Source organism: Leucoraja erinacea, chromosome 22 (assembly GCF_028641065.1).
Source record: "Leucoraja erinacea ecotype New England chromosome 22, Leri_hhj_1, whole genome shotgun sequence".
NCBI classification, from domain to species: domain Eukaryota; kingdom Metazoa; phylum Chordata; class Chondrichthyes; order Rajiformes; family Rajidae; genus Leucoraja; species Leucoraja erinaceus.
In genome coordinates, this window is record NC_073398.1 from 13,584,676 (window position 1) to 13,603,719 (window position 19,044).

Below are 19,044 nucleotides of genomic sequence, written 5' to 3' on the forward strand. Positions count from 1 at the left end.
TAAACGGGTGCAGCAGCATCTATGGAGCGAAGGAAATAGGCGACAGCAAGGGCTAGCAAAACTGGGAGAATTCAACGTTAATGCCATCAGGATGCAAACTGCCCAGGCGGAATATGAGGTGCTGTTCCTCCAATTTCCGGTGTTGCTCACTCTGGCAATGGAGGGGACCCAGGACAGAGAGGTCGGATTGGGAATGGGAGGGGGAGTTGAAGTGCTGAGCCACCGGGAGGTCAGGTTGGTTATTGCGGACTGAGCGGAGGTGTTCGGCGAAACGGTCGCCCAACCTACGCTTAGTCTCCCCGATGTAGATCAGCTGACATCTAGAGCAGCTAGATCAGCTGACATCTAGAGCAGCGATCTAGAGCAGCAATCTAGATTATCTAAAATCCTCTGTTCTCTTTGAAAAAGCACCATGAAATTGTTTGCTTTTACTGATTATCCTTTCAACTAAGTCATAAATCATTAGTGCTAACAGCAAGTGGTACAATTTATCGTTATGCTCACTTTAGCATGGAATAAGATTGAAAGACATATTAGTGTTTTGTTCTAACAATATATATTTTCTATTTCACAGGTCTCTGTGGCACCTTCAATGACAATGCAAATGATGACTTCCTAGCTTCATATAACATTGTGGAAAATTCTCCTCTCATTTTTGCTAAATCTTGGGAAGTTGAAGCAAACTGTCATCCACCAAGTTTACCTGACCTGTGCATTAGTTCAGAAAATGGTAATGTGACAAAGGACATTGAGTTTTATAACAGAAGCAGTTCTACTAGGTGTGATTGGTCAAATAGTGTTGGTCAATTTATCTCTCCCACAATGAAGTTAAAGCATTCTTTAGAACCTAGAGATCTTCTTCAGACTGATGTATGGGGAGTGGGTGGGCCAAAGATAGAATGAAGATAGAATGTGGTCGGAGACAGTAAGACTTGTGGGAGAAGTGGGATGGGATGGAGAGAGAAGGAAAGCAAGGGCTACTTCAAGTTAGAGAAGCCCATGTTCAAACCGCTGGGGTGTAAGCTACCCAAGCGAAATATGAGGTGCTGTTCTTCTAATCTGCGCTGGGCCTCACTCTGACAATGGAGGAGGCCCAGGACAGAAAGGTCATATTGGGAATGGGAGGGAGAGTTGGAGTTCTGAGCAACCAAGAGATCAGGTAGGTTAAGGCGAACTGAGCGGAGGTGTTCAGTGAAATGATCGCCAAGCCTGCGCTTGGTCTCTCCGATGTACAGAAGTTGACACCTGGCACAGCGGATACAGTAGATGAGGTTGGGGGAGGTGCAAGTGAACCTCTGCCTCTGTCGGGGTCCTTGGATGGAGTCGAGGGGGGAGATAAAGGGACAGGTGTTGCATCTCGTGCGGTTTGCAGCGGAAAGTACCTGGGGTGGGGGTGGTTTAGGTGAGAAGGGACGAGTTGACCAGGGAGTTGCAGAGGGAACGGTCTCTGCAGAAAACAGAAAGGGGTGGAGATGGGAAGGTGTGGCCAATAGTGGAATCCCGTTGGAGGTGGTGAAAGTGTTGGAGGATTATATGCTGTACGTGACGGCTGATGTGGTGGAAGGTCAGGTCAAGGGGGACTCTGTCCTTGTTGTAAATAGGGGGAGGGGGAACAAGAGCGGAGCTGTGGGATATCAAGGAGACCCCAGTGAGAGCCTCATCTATAATGGAAGAGGGGAACCCCCATTTCCGAAAAAATTAGGAATCTCTGATGATCTAGTATGGAAAATCTCATCCTGGGCGCCTTAATGCAGCGTAGACGGAGAAATTGGGAATAGGGAATAGAGTCATTCCAGGAAGCAGGGTGGGAAGAAGTGCAGTCTAGAAAGCTAAGGAAGACAGTAGGTTTGTAGTAGATGTCAGTCAATAGTCTGTCTCCTGTGATGGAGATGGTGAGATACAGAAACGGTTTGCAAGGCTTTGTCCTGCCCCTCCACTCTTCCAACTCTCTCTCCCCACCCCACAATTAGTCTGAAGAGGTGTCCAGACCTGAAACATCACCTACCCATATTCTCCAGAGAAGCTGCCTGACCTGCTGAGTTACTCCCTTATTTTGTGTTTATTTCTGTAAAGCAGTATCTTGTTTCAACATTTATTATTAAATTTGATTTGCAGAACAATATGCCAAACAGCACTGTTCCTTCCTAAAGGATCCAACCGGTCCCTTCTCAGCATGTCACTCCACTGTGGATTATGCACAATATTATCAGGTAAGAATCTTATCTAAGAAGTAATGTCTGGGAAACTATACAATGTCAGAACTCAACCGACTGTGAAACTAGTGATCAAACCCCAACTCCTTATTCACCAGTAGTTCCATACTTACCTGTTAACGGTCAATGGGTGTTACCGGTCACAGCAAATTAATCCCATCGCAAAGGCAAGAATCCAAATTTACAAATTAAAACACGGTTCAAGCCATTACACGCAGTACCTCTATGTCTGTGTGTGATGATTTCCTCTCGTAACACTCCTATATGATACTATCCTCTTTGCCTCCCCTTCCTCTTCAGCCTCACTGTTCTTAAATTTTAAAACCTTCTGGCAGGACTCAGTGTTCTGTGATTGCAACATTGTGGCGGGGAGGGCCAGCAAGGATTTGGATCCCATTGTGACGTCAGAGCTGTAACTGCCAGTGTGCAGATGGAAGAATTTTTTCTCAGACGGGATTTTGTAATTTAGAAAAGTGAATAACTTGTAAAATGTAACATTAATCTGAACAAAACTTGTTGAAAACACACCACAGAACAATTGTGAGTAAGGTGGTGGAAAAATTGTAGCACTATTGTGTCCTGTTTTGGTGTAATTACAGGATCTCACTCACTCAATCACTCACTCATACACTCACTCACTCACACGCAGAGATCCAAACAAACAAGATGAGAGTTTTAGTAATATATATGAGACCAAGTGGGACCCGTTGGGCACCGTTCCACCAATGCAATATTCCACCACTCACCCGTTCCCCCAACGCAACATGTTCCCCCACTGCAATATTCCACCACTCACCCATAGCCCCCATCTGCGCAGGCACGGCTCATTTCACCTAATCCCTAACACTCCCTCCCTTCCCCTCATCTTCACACTCCCTCTTCTCTCCCCTCTCCCCTCCTCCACTCCCTCCATCACCTCTCTCTCCCTCTCCTTTCCCCTACCATCAGTCACTCCCTCCCTCCCTCCATAACCCCACTCCCCTCCTCTATCTCCCTGCTCCCCACTCCTCACCTCTCGCCTATCCCACTCCCCCACAAAACATAATGTTTAAATAATATTTCTCCCCCCCTCCCCCACTCCCTCCCTCTCCTTACAACAATGTAACACATCTCTCATTGCACTGGATAGAACACTGTTGACGGGCAGTTTATGTAAATGAGATCCCATTATGACATCAAATGCTGCTAACTGGCAGTGGAACACTGGTGAGGGGCAGTTTATGTAAATGAGACCTCATTGTGACGTTATAGCTGCAAACTGCCAGTGGAGCTAAGGTTTTTCTCAAAGTGGGATTTTGTAAAATTAAAAAGTGAATAACTTGTAAAATATAACCAATCTGAAAGAAACTTGATAAAAACACACCACCGGACAATTGTGATTAAGGTGGTTCAAAAATTGTAGCACTATCGTATACCATTTTGGCATAGTTCCAGGCATCTCTGAATCACAGACAACAAAATCACAAACATACAAGATGAGAGTTTTAGTAATATATAGATAGAATGATGTGTGTGTATTTGTGTATATGTGCATATATATATTGTGTGCGTGCGAATGATACAACAAGGAGACGTGTGTGATTGATTAGGCTGACCTCCATTTTTTCAGATGTGTGTTGCTGCTACCTGTGCCTGTGAGAATATCAATGACTGCCTGTGTGCAGGACTGGGGGCATATGTCCACGAGTGTGCTGCTAATGGTATCATCATTGAAAACTGGAGAAGAGACATTTGCGGTATGTTTTGGTGAAGATTCTGTCGCTGGAGAAGTTCAGCAGTCTTAATGGTCCTAAACAGAATCGGGCAAATTTATTGATCAGCATAAAAGTATTATAATATTTTCTCTTAATCCTGTTCAATAACATCCAGTTATTAAACATGCAACCCTTCTTGAAAACCTTTTCCCCAGAAAGAATGAAAATAGTGAGTTGTAGAGGGGGGCACCACTTATCTCTACATCTATGCTTGGTGCTTGCCTTCCATGCACCATGGCTTGTCCTAGTGCTCCCATGTGATGATTTTGTCGATGGTAGCCACTACGGCCATCATACACCATTTCTCCCTCTTTCATCAGGCAACGGACGTTTACGCCTCAACCTGGCAGCACAGGCATCAGATCACCTTGTAGCAAGGCTGACATCATGATGATTGGGCAGTGGTAGAGTTACTGCCTTACAGCACTAGAGACCCGGGTTCAATCCTGACCACGGGTGCGGTCTGTACAGAGTATATATGTTCTCCCCTTGACCACGTGGGTTTCCCCGAATGCTCCAGTTTCCTCCAGCCCTCCAAAGATGATTGTAAATTGTCCCTAGTGTGTAGGATAGTGTTACTGTATGGGAATCGCTGCTCGGCACAAACTCAATGGACCGAATACCTGTTTCCCCGCTACATCTCTAAACTAAACTAAAAAATCTGACTATTGCATGTTCTACTGCACTTGTCAGATGATTCACCCACACTGAAATGTTTATAGACGCCACACAATAAATTCTATCCAAATCAGCACCAGTGGCTCCCAAATAACAGGTGTTGCAGATGCCAATACTGAGGCCAACATTTTGTAACGTGATGGAGAAGATATTTTTCTCAGGAAATGTTTTTTCGTAATACACCTCTCAAAAATAAAGCTAAAATTAAAAGACATATGCAATGACTGGGGGTGCAGGATTGGATTTGATTGGATGCTGACTATCCTACTGGTAACACATTTTCCAAATTATTAACCCTTTTTTGCCATGCTGAGCATGAGTAATAAAAGAACCACACATCACAATGAAACATTAAAAAAAAAATGTTTTAACAAATTCTTAAACCATAATGAGCAAAAAATCTTCAAAAGGCCAAAGGGCAAGATTTCCTCAGATGCTTCCTTTGCATCGATATTATAAACATTGTCAAATCCAAATATAGTTGTGAAGTTTCACAAATGTCATATTACATCTCAAAAGACATCTGTGGAGAACTCAAGAGTGGAATCAGTGATGATCTGGCTTCAGCAGTCATAAACTCGAAGCCAAAGCAAACAATAGGCAACATTCTTCACGGCCGTTCAAAGATCTGTAGCTGGTTGATTGCTTCATTTTAATCTTTTTTTAGATATACCGTGTAGTAGCTCGCAGGTTTACAAGAATGACATGAGAGCTTGTAACCGGACCTGCTGGTCACTATCAGAGAATGATTACACCTGCAAAATTAAGGATGTTCCAGTTTATGGATGTGGCTGTTCTGAGAAAATGTACATGGATGAAAATGGATTCTGTGTGGAACAATCAGATTGTATGTGCTCTTATGAAGGGAGGCTTATAGAAAAAGGGCAGAATATTAAGAAGAACGGTAGACTCTGGTAAGTCTTCTCTAATTATGTAATTATATATTTTGGACAATCTGTCTATACATAACTAAAACTCTGATCTTGTGCTCTCCGGTTTGTGCATTTCTTCTATTTTCGTAAAAACGGTACGCGATAGCGCTACGATTTTTTTGGCAGCTCACTCACCGTTATCCTGTGATGCGAGTGCACCAAGTTTTGTTCCGATCAATTTCCTCTCCTGTCAGTCAGCTCCATGTGGATTGGTCACTTCTGCTGTCACTCCATGGGACAATCTGCCCCTTCCTGTGCCATCGTGTCTTTACTGGAGATGAGGAAGGACATTCTTGCTATTGAGGGAGTGCAGCGTAGGTTTACAAGGTTAATTCCCAGGATGGCGCGACTGTCATATGCTGAGAGAATGGAGCGGCTGGGCTTGTACACTCTGGAATTTAGAAGGATGAGAGGCAATCTTATTGAAACATATACGATTGTTAAGTGTTTAGACACGCTAGAGGCAGGAAACATGTTTCCGATGTTAGGGGAGTCCAGAACCAGGGACCACAGTTTAAGAATAAGGGGTAAGCCATTTAGAACGGAGACAAGGAAATACTTTTTCTCACAGAGAGTTGTGAGTCTGTGGAATTCTCTGCCTCAGAGGGCGGTGGAGGCCGGTTCTCTGGATACTTTCAAGAGAGAGCTAGATAGGGCTCTTAAAGATAGCGGAGTCAGGGGATATGGCGAGAAGACAGGAACGGGCTGATTGGGGATGATCAGCCATGATCACATTGAATGGTGGTGTAGGCTTGAAGGGCCAAATGGCCTACTCCTGCATCTATTGTCTATTGTCTGAGGGAGGCTGGCGGAGGTCTCCAATTGGACACAATTTTTGGAGTGCCCAAAGTTGACGATGTCGCCAAACAGAAAGCGGAGTGTCTGATCCAGGCGGAGGAGGGCGCACAACGCCCAGCTGTGAGTCTCAAACGCACCCCAACATAACACCCCGCAGCTCTAGCCCCATCCCTACTGGTCCCCCTCACTGGCTCCTGCCCCCCTCCCCCGTGATCACCCGCCCCTCCCCCATGGCTCTTCCCCCATCTTTTTTTCCGAGCTCCCCCCCGCCCACACGCCGGCACGGCCGTAACTGCTGGTGCGTCCGGGCCGATCCAAGGCCTAGCTCTGAGGATGCCGTTGGCTGATGCTCCACCGGGGCACGTAAGAAGGGAGAGGGGAGAGAACGGCAACCTCGAGATCCTGGGGAGGGAAAGTGGGGGAGGAGAGGGGATAGAAGGAGAGGAGGAGAGTAAGGTGGGGAGAGGAGTTATGGAGGGAGGGAGGGAGTGACTGAGGGTAGGGTAAAGGAGAGGTGAGGGAGGGATTGGGGAAGGGTAGGGGGGGGGGGGAAAGAAGGGGGAGGTGAGGAGGGAGAGTGGGGAAAAGGGGGAATAGAGGGAGAGGAGGGGAGAATAAAGGATTGGGTAGTGCGAGAGGTAGAGAGTGGGGAATAGAGGGAGTGGAGGGCAGTGGGGGGGGGAGGTGGGAAGGGATAGGGAAGGTGATGAGTGGTGGAGGTGGGGGATAGAGAGATAGGAGGGGGGTAGGAAGGGGAAAAAGAGAGTTGTGGAGGGAGGGAGGGAGTGACTGAGGTTAGGGGAATGGGGAGGGAGAGAGAGGTAAGGAAGGGATTTGGGGAGGGAAGGAGAAGAGGGGAAAGAAGAGTGAGGGTGAAGAGGAGGGGGCGAGAGTGCTGGGGATGAGGGGAAATGAGCTGCGCCTGTGCAGTTGGAGACTGTGGGTGAGTGATGGAATATTGCTTTGGGGGACCAAGCCTTCTGTGTGACAGAGATTCAACTGGTCCCACTTAGTTTAGTATCTATTAAATATAACTGGTATTATTCAACTATTTTTCATACACAGCATTTGCCAAAATGGAACTTTTGAATGCTTTAAAACAGACGACCCAAAACCTCCAGGTAACCAATGTTACAACAGTGTCCAATTCCGTCAATATACAAATTGATGAGCAAACATTTCACAATTTATTTTTAATTATTGTTTTTTGTAGAATGCCATGATGAAAAAGTCATGTTTAACTGTACAAATGAAACTGGTTCTTCATCGGAAGACGAGTGTAAAAAAACATGTCGAACTCTAAGCATTCCATGTGTGAGTATCTTTCACATTGTTGCTGAACATTTGCGCTCGGTCCACCAAGGCCTACCGAATACCACCCCCCGCCCGTGCCCCTCTTGGACTTGTGCCTATTTTTCCACTCACCTTCCACCTACATTCCTTCCTCTGGCTTCAAAATTTGCAACTATTCAATCCTTTTGTCTCGCATCTTCCTTTCTTCTCCCCCCACAACAAATCTGAAGAAGGGTCCCAACCGAAACATAACTGATCAATGGTTTCCAGAGATGCTGCCTGACCCGTTGTGTTACTCCAGCATTGTGTCCTTTTTTCACATTATCAGTTTGCTAAAGCCACCATATTCATGGAATAATGAAATTAATGATTTCGCAAGATGTTTCACATCAAACATTACAATTACATAAATTATTATTGTGAAATAAAGTTATGATCATCTTGTATTTTTTTCTGATTCCCCATGATTCCCGAGAGAGCCTAATAATTCAAAGTTTTTGAGCCGAATATGATGCTGGGCAACAATTTAAAAATTCTGTGTCAATATTTCAGTGAAAATCACCTCATTTATCTCAACACTCATTTTGATCTGTTATGAAAGCAGAGTTCATGTGTCCCTGGCTGTGCCTGTCCCCATGGTCTTGTGGAAGATGATAGTGGAAAGTGTATTGCACCTGGAAATTGCTCTTGTTTATACGGTGGCAAACTCTATACCAATGGAAGAAAAATTCAAAGGGATTGTAATAAATGGTAAGATAATAGAAAGATCAGCAGAAGTATTTCAGATCACGTCTCTCTCTACATGTCATTCGTCATCCTGGCTTTGCACTCTTCATATTGCAGCACATGCCAGGGAGGCTCATGGAGATGTACTAATGAAACATGCCCAAAGACTTGTGAAGTTTACGGTGATGGCCACTATGGAACCTTCGATGGGAAAAGATATGTCTATGATGGAAATTGTGAATATATTTTTGTTGAGGTATGTGAGACTCGTAATGTTATTTCCATGATTAACTACAGGGATGACTTCATGATTCATAGTGCAGTTATCATCAAATGAGTGAACGCACTACATCACTCAGATGCAGAATGTGTTTCCATTAAAACCCTTGTGGTTTAGTGAGCAGTAAATCATCCAGGTGAATTGTGGCATTCTCTAATTAAGTCATGTTGCACATGTCTTGCGCACTTCATTTATTTATACTGCATTAAAGTTACTATACAAAATAATAAGCAGATAATGTGGGCATTTTGGCTGAGCAATATTTCTAACATATAAGGAACTCATCAAAAAAACGTATACAACAGGTCAACTGGGGAAGATGGAACAGATATTTGGGTCAAGGGTGAAATACTGCCCATTAGCAATATAATATTTCCAACTGATTATTAGTACTAAAACATAATTACTATAGAATGATGGTACTAAATAACCAGAGTCTCATCCACGTGGCAATGAGAGACACCTAATACGTTTTTACATTTTATAAACATCTATTCACCAGATGTCATAAATGTCTTGGAACTTTATGCCAGAGACCTAACGCAAACTTGATTAATCTCACGTCCAAGCAAATACTTTGTTTTATAATTCCTATTCTGAATTTATTGTTTAGGACCAATGTAATCGTCAAGAAGGCACTCTTCAAATTCTCACTGAGAGTGTTCCCTGCTGTGAGAGGGGAATGACATGTTCAAGGAACATCAGAATCTTACTTGAGGTGTTATTTCACTTTAACTACAATTATACATTTTCTGTATTGGAATAAAACTTATTTAACAAAATACAATAATTTAGTTGGAAACATAAATCACCAGACGCCCATGTGGTATCTGTTTTTACAGGGTAAAGAATATGTTCTGGCTGATAACCGAGTGGTGACAACTGAACGGCTCACAAACCAAACCCAGTGCACAGTTGATTCCTATACACTTCACACTATTGGACTCTACTTAATCCTTACCTTTCCCAATGGGATTACTGTGATATGGGATAAAAGCACAAGACTTTCAATCACACTGGATGCAAGATGGAAAGTAAGTATGGATTGAAAGTCAACATTTCTTTAACGGACAGGCCACTTCTGTGCCAAGAACAGCGGCCCTGAGAATACCTCACAATTGATGACAAATTCAATATATATTTTTAGTTTTTGTTATCATGAAAATAAAGACACTGAGAAAAAGATTAATTTAACTACCAAACGACTTCCTCATAAGCACTCTCATCATTATGGGTTTCCATCCAGGATTATACTTCACAACATTCAAAAAAACAATGACATGGAGAATCATGAACAACAGATACATGTTTCCCTTTGCAGTACAGTGAGAGAGGGCAAAAGATTACAATCATTCTGTTTTTAAAACGCAAATGCTCTTATCTTCAAGATCGTCAGAGGATTATTAACTCTGGCCATTTAACAGAGCTAGAGTCGTTACATAATTATTGATCAATAACTTCTAAAGATATACATGGAAAACCATTGTTAGAACAAACTTTCTCAATAATTTGCCAAATTAGCTACTAATCACAAACCATAAGTGCCTACAGCAGCCAATCTGTACTTCAAGAGAGACATAAGGAAAATACATGCATTGCTCATGAAAAATAATAATGCCTAAGATTTATTTTCATAACATTATATTTTTATTAAAGAATCGGGTTTGTGGTCTGTGTGGAAACTTCAACGATGATGTCTCAGATGATCTGACAACAAAAGGGAATTCCCTGGTGTCTAACGTGGTGGTTTTTGGAAACAGCTGGAAGTCCATGTCCTGCTCAGATACGGTCAATCAAACATCGCCATGTGAGAGAAACCAGTATTGTTTAACATGGGCATTGAGGAAGTGTGACATAATTCAGCAGAGCATGTTTCAGTCATGCCACAGCGAGGTATGTCGACTGAAAGAATCAGCAATATTTGCAAAGGGTTTCAAAAAAAAAATTTCAAACATGAATTCAAAAATGTAGACAAAGCTCCTTTAAGATTGAGGTATTCCACAAAGATAGGGGGAAAAAAAAAATGTGCCTTTATATATCATCACATTCTCATAACATCATAAAGTATCATAACATAACTTCAATATGTGCTATTCCATGTGTATTCCATGTTTCAATGTAGATAAATAATTTCACTATTTATGCTTTTTATGATTAACCCTGAAGAAATAAGTATCTATGAGATCTTCTGTTTTATTTGGTTATGGTGGTTAAAAGATAATTATTAGCTAACTCCACGAGAATCTTTTAAAAATAAATAATGCCAAGGGCTCTTTCATTACCTCCCAAAATGGAAGAAGTGCCAGAATTTAACATGAAACCAGCAATGTAGCAGCATTCCACCACACATGCATGTTTACCCTCTACCCCCATGCGTGCACCTATATCCCTCCTGTCCAAACACTCGACTTCCATTCCATCCCACAATATTGCACTAAATCTCACCATAATTTATGTACTCCATACGCTGTCATTGGTTTAGAGCCCTACCAATGAGAGACACAAGGAACTGCAGATGCTAGAATCTTGTGTGGAACACAAAGTGTTGGAGTAGCTCAGTGGTAGACAAAAAATGCTGGAGAAACTCAGTGGGTCAAGCAGCATCTTCGGAGAACATTGATAGGCAACATTTAGAGCTGGGACCCTTCTTCAGAATGATTGTTGCGATTACAATCCAACGTTACTACAATCAGTCTGAAGAAGGGTCCCAACGCAAAACCATCATCTATCCATGTCCTCATGAGATGCTGCCCAACCTGCTGAGTTACTCCAGCACTATGTGTTCAATGTACTACCAATGAATTCAAACTGGAACCACACAAATAACATCATCTGTGTTAAATAAAGTGCATTTATTTGGCTTTCATCTTGTAGTTCTCTTAAATGTTACAATTCCTCTGCTTCTTTGCCTGTTCAGATTGACCCAACTCCATACCATGAAGCTTGTGTTGAGGAAGCCTGTGCTTGTGATTTGGAAGGGAAATACCTGGGATTCTGCACTGCTGTGGCTGTATATGCAGAGGCTTGCAATAAAGCTGGAGTTTGTGTTGACTGGAGAACACCGGATCGATGTCGTAAGTTAAAATGTTATAATAATAAAGGGACATTTTTGGGGACATTTTTCACATTTTTAACAGCATCATGGCAAGTGAGGACATCAGATGAAGTTTAATGTAACAGATTATCTTAAAGGAATCAATAGTACTTATTATTTATTTCTTATCTGCTTCAGTTTTAAAAGACTGATTGATTTTGCTTCAAGTTCATGTTCAAGTGAGTTTATTGTCATGTGTCTCTGATAGGACAATGAAACTCTTGCTTTGCTTCAGCACAACAGAACATAGTAGGCATTGACTACAAAACAGATCTGTTTGTCCATATACCATTATATAAATATATACACACATGAATAAATAAACTGATCAAGTGCAAATAAAAGATAATGGGCTATTAATGTTCAGAGTTTTGTCCGAGCCAAGTTTAATAACCTGATGGCTGTGGGGATGTAGCTATTCCTGAACCTGGTCGTTGCAGTGTTCAGGCTCCTGTACCTTCTACCTGATTTGATGATTCATGATTTGATCAAATTGATGCATAGATTGCATTAATAACTGAATCAATTAACATATTAACCAATCGGTACTTTTCATTGCAGCTGTGTACTGTGACTATTATAACACTCCTGGTGAATGCAGCTGGCACTATCAGCCATGTGGAACATTAACAACAAAAACATGTTCCGACCATGAGGTTAGAAAGAAGTATACTGCAGTCCTTGAAGGTACAAAATGTACACATTTTAACTGATTTGTTGTTCATTTTCTGTGTATGAAAAAATTTCCTAAAATAATTTAAAGCTTCTTGGAGATTGGTACATTTTGTTTCTTTTAAGTAATTCTAGCCAAGCACTTAATTAAACTTATGGAGCATAAATCCCGATGAACACGTTGGGGACAAGGCCTGTGGTGATAAGCGATCTGACACTAATGAAATCAGGGAGAGGTCACTTCATTTGCAAGCCTTCTGGGAGTGAACCTATTTCTTTTCTTCAGAGATGCTGTCTAACCCGCTGAGTTACTCAAGCTTTTTGTGCCTTGATCCATACATTTTGCTGGTTATCAAGCTACCTATTCTACGCCATCCTAAATATCTAGAATCTTTATCTATATCTTTTTTTTTAACCCCTTCGCAAATATTGCTGATTCTTTCAGTCGACGTACCTCGCTGTGGCATGACTGAAACATGTTGTGCAGAATTATGTCACACTTCCTCAATGTTGTACTTTTCAGTCTTTTTCTCTACCTTTAGGTCCTGAATAATACATTCATAATTATTAATTGAAGCAATTTTTCTCTGGCTCTTTTGTAGAAAGACTTATACAAAACTTTAATTTTGAAAGATTCTTTATTGATGGAGCTTTATACTAAGTTTCCTGATTTCCATTCTATGAAGGAACCTTTAGCAATACAAAGTAATAATCTTTGCAAACAATTTTATATCAAATCTTTTCCATTATGACTGACCTAGATTTCCTCTCACAACGGATTCGAATTATCCACTACAAATGGTTTGGTAGGCGTGTTACAAATGGTTTGGGTAGGCTGAATCTTAAATATATTTGAATTGAGAGAGATTATTTCTTAAACTTTAGAGGAATCAAAGATTTCGGAAACGAAGGCACAATTGAAGCCAGGGTCAAATCAACCTCATTGAATGATGGTGTTTAAGAGGGAACTGCAGATGCTGGCTGCTGCACCCGCTGAGTTTCTCCAGCTTTTCTGTGTAACCCTCATTGAATGATGGAACAGGTTCAAGGTACCAAATGAGGTATCTGAGCCCCAGTGCACAAAAGCAAATCCTGGCTCATCTTGAGAGCAATGCATCTTATTTAGTACAATTAAAAACATTCCATAATAGGATCCTTCATTCCATCACAAAGGAGCCAGAAATATCAAACATTCATTAAACAATTGTGGATGCTGGAAGCTCTGTGGCAGCAGTCTCAAATCAAAAGTAACAGAGTACATGGTTAAACAGCAGGATGTACACATCTGATTACTTGCTTGTTAGAAATAAGGTCTTGGCAATTTGTGAAACTGCAGTAATTTCAATGGATCCTACCATTTTAAATTAGATTTTGACATAATCATTAATGCTCTTTTCAAAATGGTTTGGCCAGATTTAATAAATGTTGATGGTACATAACTGAGGTAGTCTGCTCATTGTGTGATGCAAATTGCTTTCCAAATATTGCAAGGTTATCAGAAAATGAAGAAAATATTTGAGAAAGATTTTTGGATAATATTTATGCATCCAGTAGAAGCATTCAACTTGCATCTTTCACAGTTTCAGGATGTGCTTAAATACGTCACAGCCAAACAACTATTTCTAAGTAAGAGCCATTGTCATAATGTGGAAAAGAGCAGCATTTTTGCAAACATCCAGTTCCCACAAACAACAATGTGATAACAAACAGAGAATTGGTTTCTTTGGATGTATTTAATATATTTAAAATATATTTCAATCAATTTATAAAAATAATTCAATCATCGAATAAAAAGTAATTGAAAATGTACAGCAGGTCAGGCAGAATTTGATATAGAAAATGGCTCACGTTTTATTTCCTACCCTTTGCTCAGGTTTGGTTCAGGTTTCTAGCATTTGCAGGTTGTCTTTTGCTTTTTATATGATGCATTTGGGATTAAGTAACAGGAGGGTTAGTAGATGGTATAAATCTTGTCACATTCTGTTAAATATAGGTTGTTATTCAAAATGCCCCGAAACTCTCCCTTACCTGGACGAAAACAAAATGAAGTGCGTGACGTTGTCCGAATGTTCGTGTTCTCATAATGGGAAAATATTGGAACCTGGTGAAGGAAGCAGTAACTGTGGAAATTGGTAAGTAATTATTTAGAGTATTTGAGGGAATCAATTAATGCTTCTTGTTAACCATAATACAATGATATAACTGTAATGAAGACAAATATAATAGGCAGATTAAATTTATAATGGTGTAATACTTTAAGTTGCCAAAGTTTATAAAGTGAAAAGTCAGGGAAATGTTATCAGATATTCTATATGGGGGAAATAATTGGTCCAGACAAATAATGGTGAACATTTTTTATTATTTGTATTTGTTTCAAAACACCCTCGCCTTCTCAAATAAAACTGAGCTCTTAGATGTTCCTCCAAAAGATTTTCACTATTGGAAGAAATCCAAACACGCTCCTATTCAAGGAAATAATTTCATTTCTAATTAATTGTTCTGCTGATCATTTGTTCAAGCTGAAATCATGGCACAAACTTTCTTTCTGTTCCAGTGTCTGCATTGATGGAAAAATGAACTGTACAGGTAATTTTTATTTAAAAATTAGTGAAGTGTGAGTGAAGTTAAATATTGATACAATGATAACCCTGTACTTCAATCTGTTCATTTAATATAACCTTTTTATAACCTCAACCACACACAAAGAGGTGGTTGAATTTACATAGTGTTTAAACTATTGGCAAATTGACAATCATCAAAGGAATGTAAGGTGTAACCACTGCTGGTTCAGTCGGTTCAAATAGAGAATAGACAAATCATTCAGTCGCAAAAGCTGTCATGTCAAGTTACCTAAATGTAAGCATCATGCCTCCAAAGCTGGCTGCCCCACCTTTGGTTTACGAAAGGAAGTTAGAATCTGCTTACAAACACTGCTGGATATAGGAGCATATGCTTATTACGAGTATTAGCACATGCAGGTTGGCCCAGCAATGGATGTTTACTGGCCAGCATTTCATAACATGGAGTTCCCAACAAAGTTCAGTAAACTTCAATAAGAGAAATGGAAAAACTGAAAAACCTTTTGTCTTTCAAGTCAAACATTTAAGAATTCTGAGCCAAACATTAAATGAAAGAAAAATCCACACTTTTCTTTCATCCTACGTCTTTGATGTCCCATGGTCATATGCATTTGGAAAGGTTACATTTTTCAATTTCTGATTTATTGATTAGAATATACTGCATGGAAACTGGGTCTCCTGCCCACTGCGTCCATGCTGACCATTGACTAGTTCACACTAATTCAATGTTATCCCACAATATAATATGAAAATATTAAAATAAGATTAAATGATGATATAGTTATAGAGCATGGAATCATCAACCTTCAACACCCTTGTCTATGCCAAACAATTTGGCACATTGAGCAAGTCCCATTTGGCCCACAGCTGTCTAAAAACTTCCTGTCCATATATTTGTCCTAATCTATTTTAAAATCAGTGGATTCCAGATAGGGACTTCGTTCTGAATGAAAAGATTGACCCTGAGTTTCCTTGTTATGGGGCAGATGAAATAGTTCTGACTTGTAGTTGGTCATTTCTTTCTTCCTCTCTGTCCCTGGGGTATCAAGTAAATGTACAGTTTCCAGTTGGAGACTTTGGTCTGTTCTTTCAATGGGCACCATGATGCTAAGACTGTTTCTGAAATGTATAGGTGTTCAGATATTGCTCTAAAACTACTGATCATCAAATTTTACCTTAATGCTTAATTATCCAATTACAGCTATCTAATTAACATTGAACGTGATTCCTGTGAAGAAAATAGACTTATGAGCCTGTCCCACTTAGGCGATTTTTCAGTGGACTGCCGGCGACTATCAAGTTGCCGGCAGCCGCCTGAAAAACCGGCAACTTCCTTCTCTCCATAGATGCTGCCTCACCCGCTGAGTTTCTCCAGCATTTTTTGTCTACCTTTGTTGGCATACTTACTTGCGTTTATCCAAAGAACAGCATCAAGCTGTTACTGAAAGTAGTAGCAGCAGCAAACACTCAAACTGCCGTAAAATAATTTTTCGCATCAACAAATAAACACAAGGTTAATGATCTTATTGCCGCTGGAATGTCCCCAATCAACATGCAACCATGGGCTCCAGTAATCCTTGCAATAAGTCTCAATTTCATCACTAGCCTTTGCTGGAGAGGGGGAATTGACATTCTGGTTAAACAGATAAGGTAGAAGAAATGATATTGCTGTGTACTTATAAACAAAAACAAACAAATAAATTTCCCTGTTGTTAGTTTCAGTGCAGCTTTGACTGACTGGTAGAGGTATAACATTTGAGTATTAGAGAGATAGAATAAATAAATTGAATTATATAGGGTTCCTTGACATCAAAAAGTGTGAAGTCAACAATTTTAATTCTCAAGAGTCAAGAGTATTTTATTGTAATATGTCCCAAAACGGTACAATAACATTTTTACTTGCAGCAGCAGGACAGATATGTAAACAGTACCCTATAAACACCATAATAAACACCAAAAAAGTTCAGTATGTAGGCTGTAGGGAAGATGCTGCTCATGAACTGGGTCAACTGCAGCATGGCTGCACAGCGTCAGATCACAAACAAAGACGAGGCAGGGTTCAGGAAGAAGCTAGACTGCTTACTAACATGGTGTCAAGACAACAACCTCTCCTCAATGGCAGCAAAATGTATGAGGTCGCCATCAAATTCAAGAAGCAGGTTGGATACATGTTCCAATCTGTAAAAATGGTGCTGAAGTGAGGATTGTCAGGAACTTCAAGTTCCTTGGCATAAATATCAGCAACAATCGATTCAGGTCCAACCACATTGATACTACAGCCCAGGAAGCACACCCACACCTCTTCTCTCTTAAAACCCTAAGAAGTATTAGTATGTCTCCAACAACTGCCACCATTATTCAGAAGCACCATAGAAAGCATCCAATTGGGATGCATCACAGCATGGCACAGCAACAGCTCTATCAAGGACCACAAGAAATTACAGAGTTGTGAGCTCAGCCCAGTTCATCACACTAATCCTTCTTCCTATGCCACCCCACCCCCACTCCCATCCCCATCGATCCATTTACATTTCACACCGTCAAGAAGCAACCAACACAATCAAGGACACTCACACCATAGTCATTCTCCTCCCCTCTTTCTGGGCAAAAGATGCAAAGCGTGGAAGCGCGTACCACGAGATTCAAGAACAGCTCCTTCCCTGGTATTATCAGATGTTTGAATGGTCTTCTCATACACTAAAGCTGTAATCACGATCTTCCAATCTCCCCTTGCAGTCTGTACTTTAGTTTCTATCTGTTCTTTCCCTGTAGATGCAACATGATATTCTGCCCTCTCGTTCCCTTCTCTTCTTGCACATTCCATAGTTGCACTCATATATGGTGTGATGGTAATCAGGTATGGATGAGCTGCCTGATAGCACACAAAGCAATTTTTAAACTCTATCTCAGTGCATGTGATAATAATAAACCAACACCAATACCATCAGAAAGAAGGCACAGAAACCCGAGAATCATTACCTAGAGTTCTTCCCATCAACCATCAGGTTCTCAAGCCACCCTCCACAGCCCCAACCACAACCGTATCTCAGCACCAGCATACTCCTGACATTGCACTACGATAGCTGCATGTGCTCTTGCTTCCACTCTCAGAGTCTGGTGTATCTGGAATAACAGATAAGTAATTGTATATTTATTTGTTGTGTTATTGCATTTAAATTGCCTGTAAAGCTGCAGTAAGTAAGAATTTCATTGTTGCTTTCTCAGAGCATGTGATAATTAAATAGAATAACGTCAGCGTCTTGCAATCCATTGCACATGTTCAGCATGCTAAAGTTTTTGAAACGGGAATATGGTCGGTTGGCTTAAAGTGAAGATAATTACATAACATCAGCTTACAGCAACATTCACCCTCATTCACAAGCTAGCTCTATAACTTCAATGTACACATTCTATTTTATATGGTAATATTATGAAGGGAAGAGGCCTACTCTTGACCTCATGGTTAGTCTATCAAGTACCTTAACCACAGTATTTGCACATTGTGTCATTCTATCTTAACTAGCGTTCAATCATATCCATAAAACTGAACTGAGAGTTTTATTTTATTTACAAAATATTGTCTTGTTGCCATTTAGCTAAAACTACAACCGAGTCACCAACGAGTCTCCCAACAACAACCAAAGTGTCAACACCAACGCGTCTCCCAACAACAACTCTCCTCACAACAACAACTCTCCCCACAACAACTATCCCCACAACAACTATTTGCATCAATAATAGTTGTTGACATAGCTTTTCTAACTTTGGAGTTTTATTTCTATCTATGGCATAGCATTTTTTTTACAGAAGATAAAGCAAATGTCAACTGCCAAATACAAGAAGTAAATCCTTAAATCCTTTGGTAATATTAGGATAATTCTGGTCCAATGGGAAGACACATGAGGACATCACAATAGGATTCAAACCTCCTCAAGTTACAATCTCCACACTTCCTTCAATCTTATCCAAAGGGAAAGCTGGTTTAGGGAATATTGTGGTTGGCAGGTGTAGTTGGCATGAACATC

General features: G+C 40.7%; 1 protein-coding gene across 1 annotated transcript in view; it reads left to right on the top strand.

The window, feature by feature from the left end:
- The window catches only part of LOC129708047 (mucin-19-like), a 42,173-nt gene extending 23,406 nt beyond the window's left edge, over positions 1 to 18,767 (top strand). The window contains exons 15-30 of the mRNA XM_055653589.1: positions 575 to 730; positions 2,116 to 2,210; positions 3,823 to 3,949; positions 5,313 to 5,559; positions 7,441 to 7,496; positions 7,589 to 7,689; positions 8,273 to 8,418; positions 8,512 to 8,650; positions 9,288 to 9,392; positions 9,517 to 9,708; positions 10,331 to 10,567; positions 11,592 to 11,748; positions 12,330 to 12,455; positions 14,434 to 14,572; positions 14,995 to 15,026; positions 18,616 to 18,767. Of these exons, the coding sequence (XP_055509564.1) occupies positions 575 to 730; positions 2,116 to 2,210; positions 3,823 to 3,949; positions 5,313 to 5,559; positions 7,441 to 7,496; positions 7,589 to 7,689; positions 8,273 to 8,418; positions 8,512 to 8,650; positions 9,288 to 9,392; positions 9,517 to 9,708; positions 10,331 to 10,567; positions 11,592 to 11,748; positions 12,330 to 12,455; positions 14,434 to 14,572; positions 14,995 to 15,026; positions 18,616 to 18,767 (2,207 nt within the window). The remainder of the gene's footprint in view (positions 1 to 574; positions 731 to 2,115; positions 2,211 to 3,822; positions 3,950 to 5,312; positions 5,560 to 7,440; positions 7,497 to 7,588; positions 7,690 to 8,272; positions 8,419 to 8,511; positions 8,651 to 9,287; positions 9,393 to 9,516; positions 9,709 to 10,330; positions 10,568 to 11,591; positions 11,749 to 12,329; positions 12,456 to 14,433; positions 14,573 to 14,994; positions 15,027 to 18,615) is intronic.
- Positions 18,768 to 19,044: the final 277 nt, after the last annotated feature.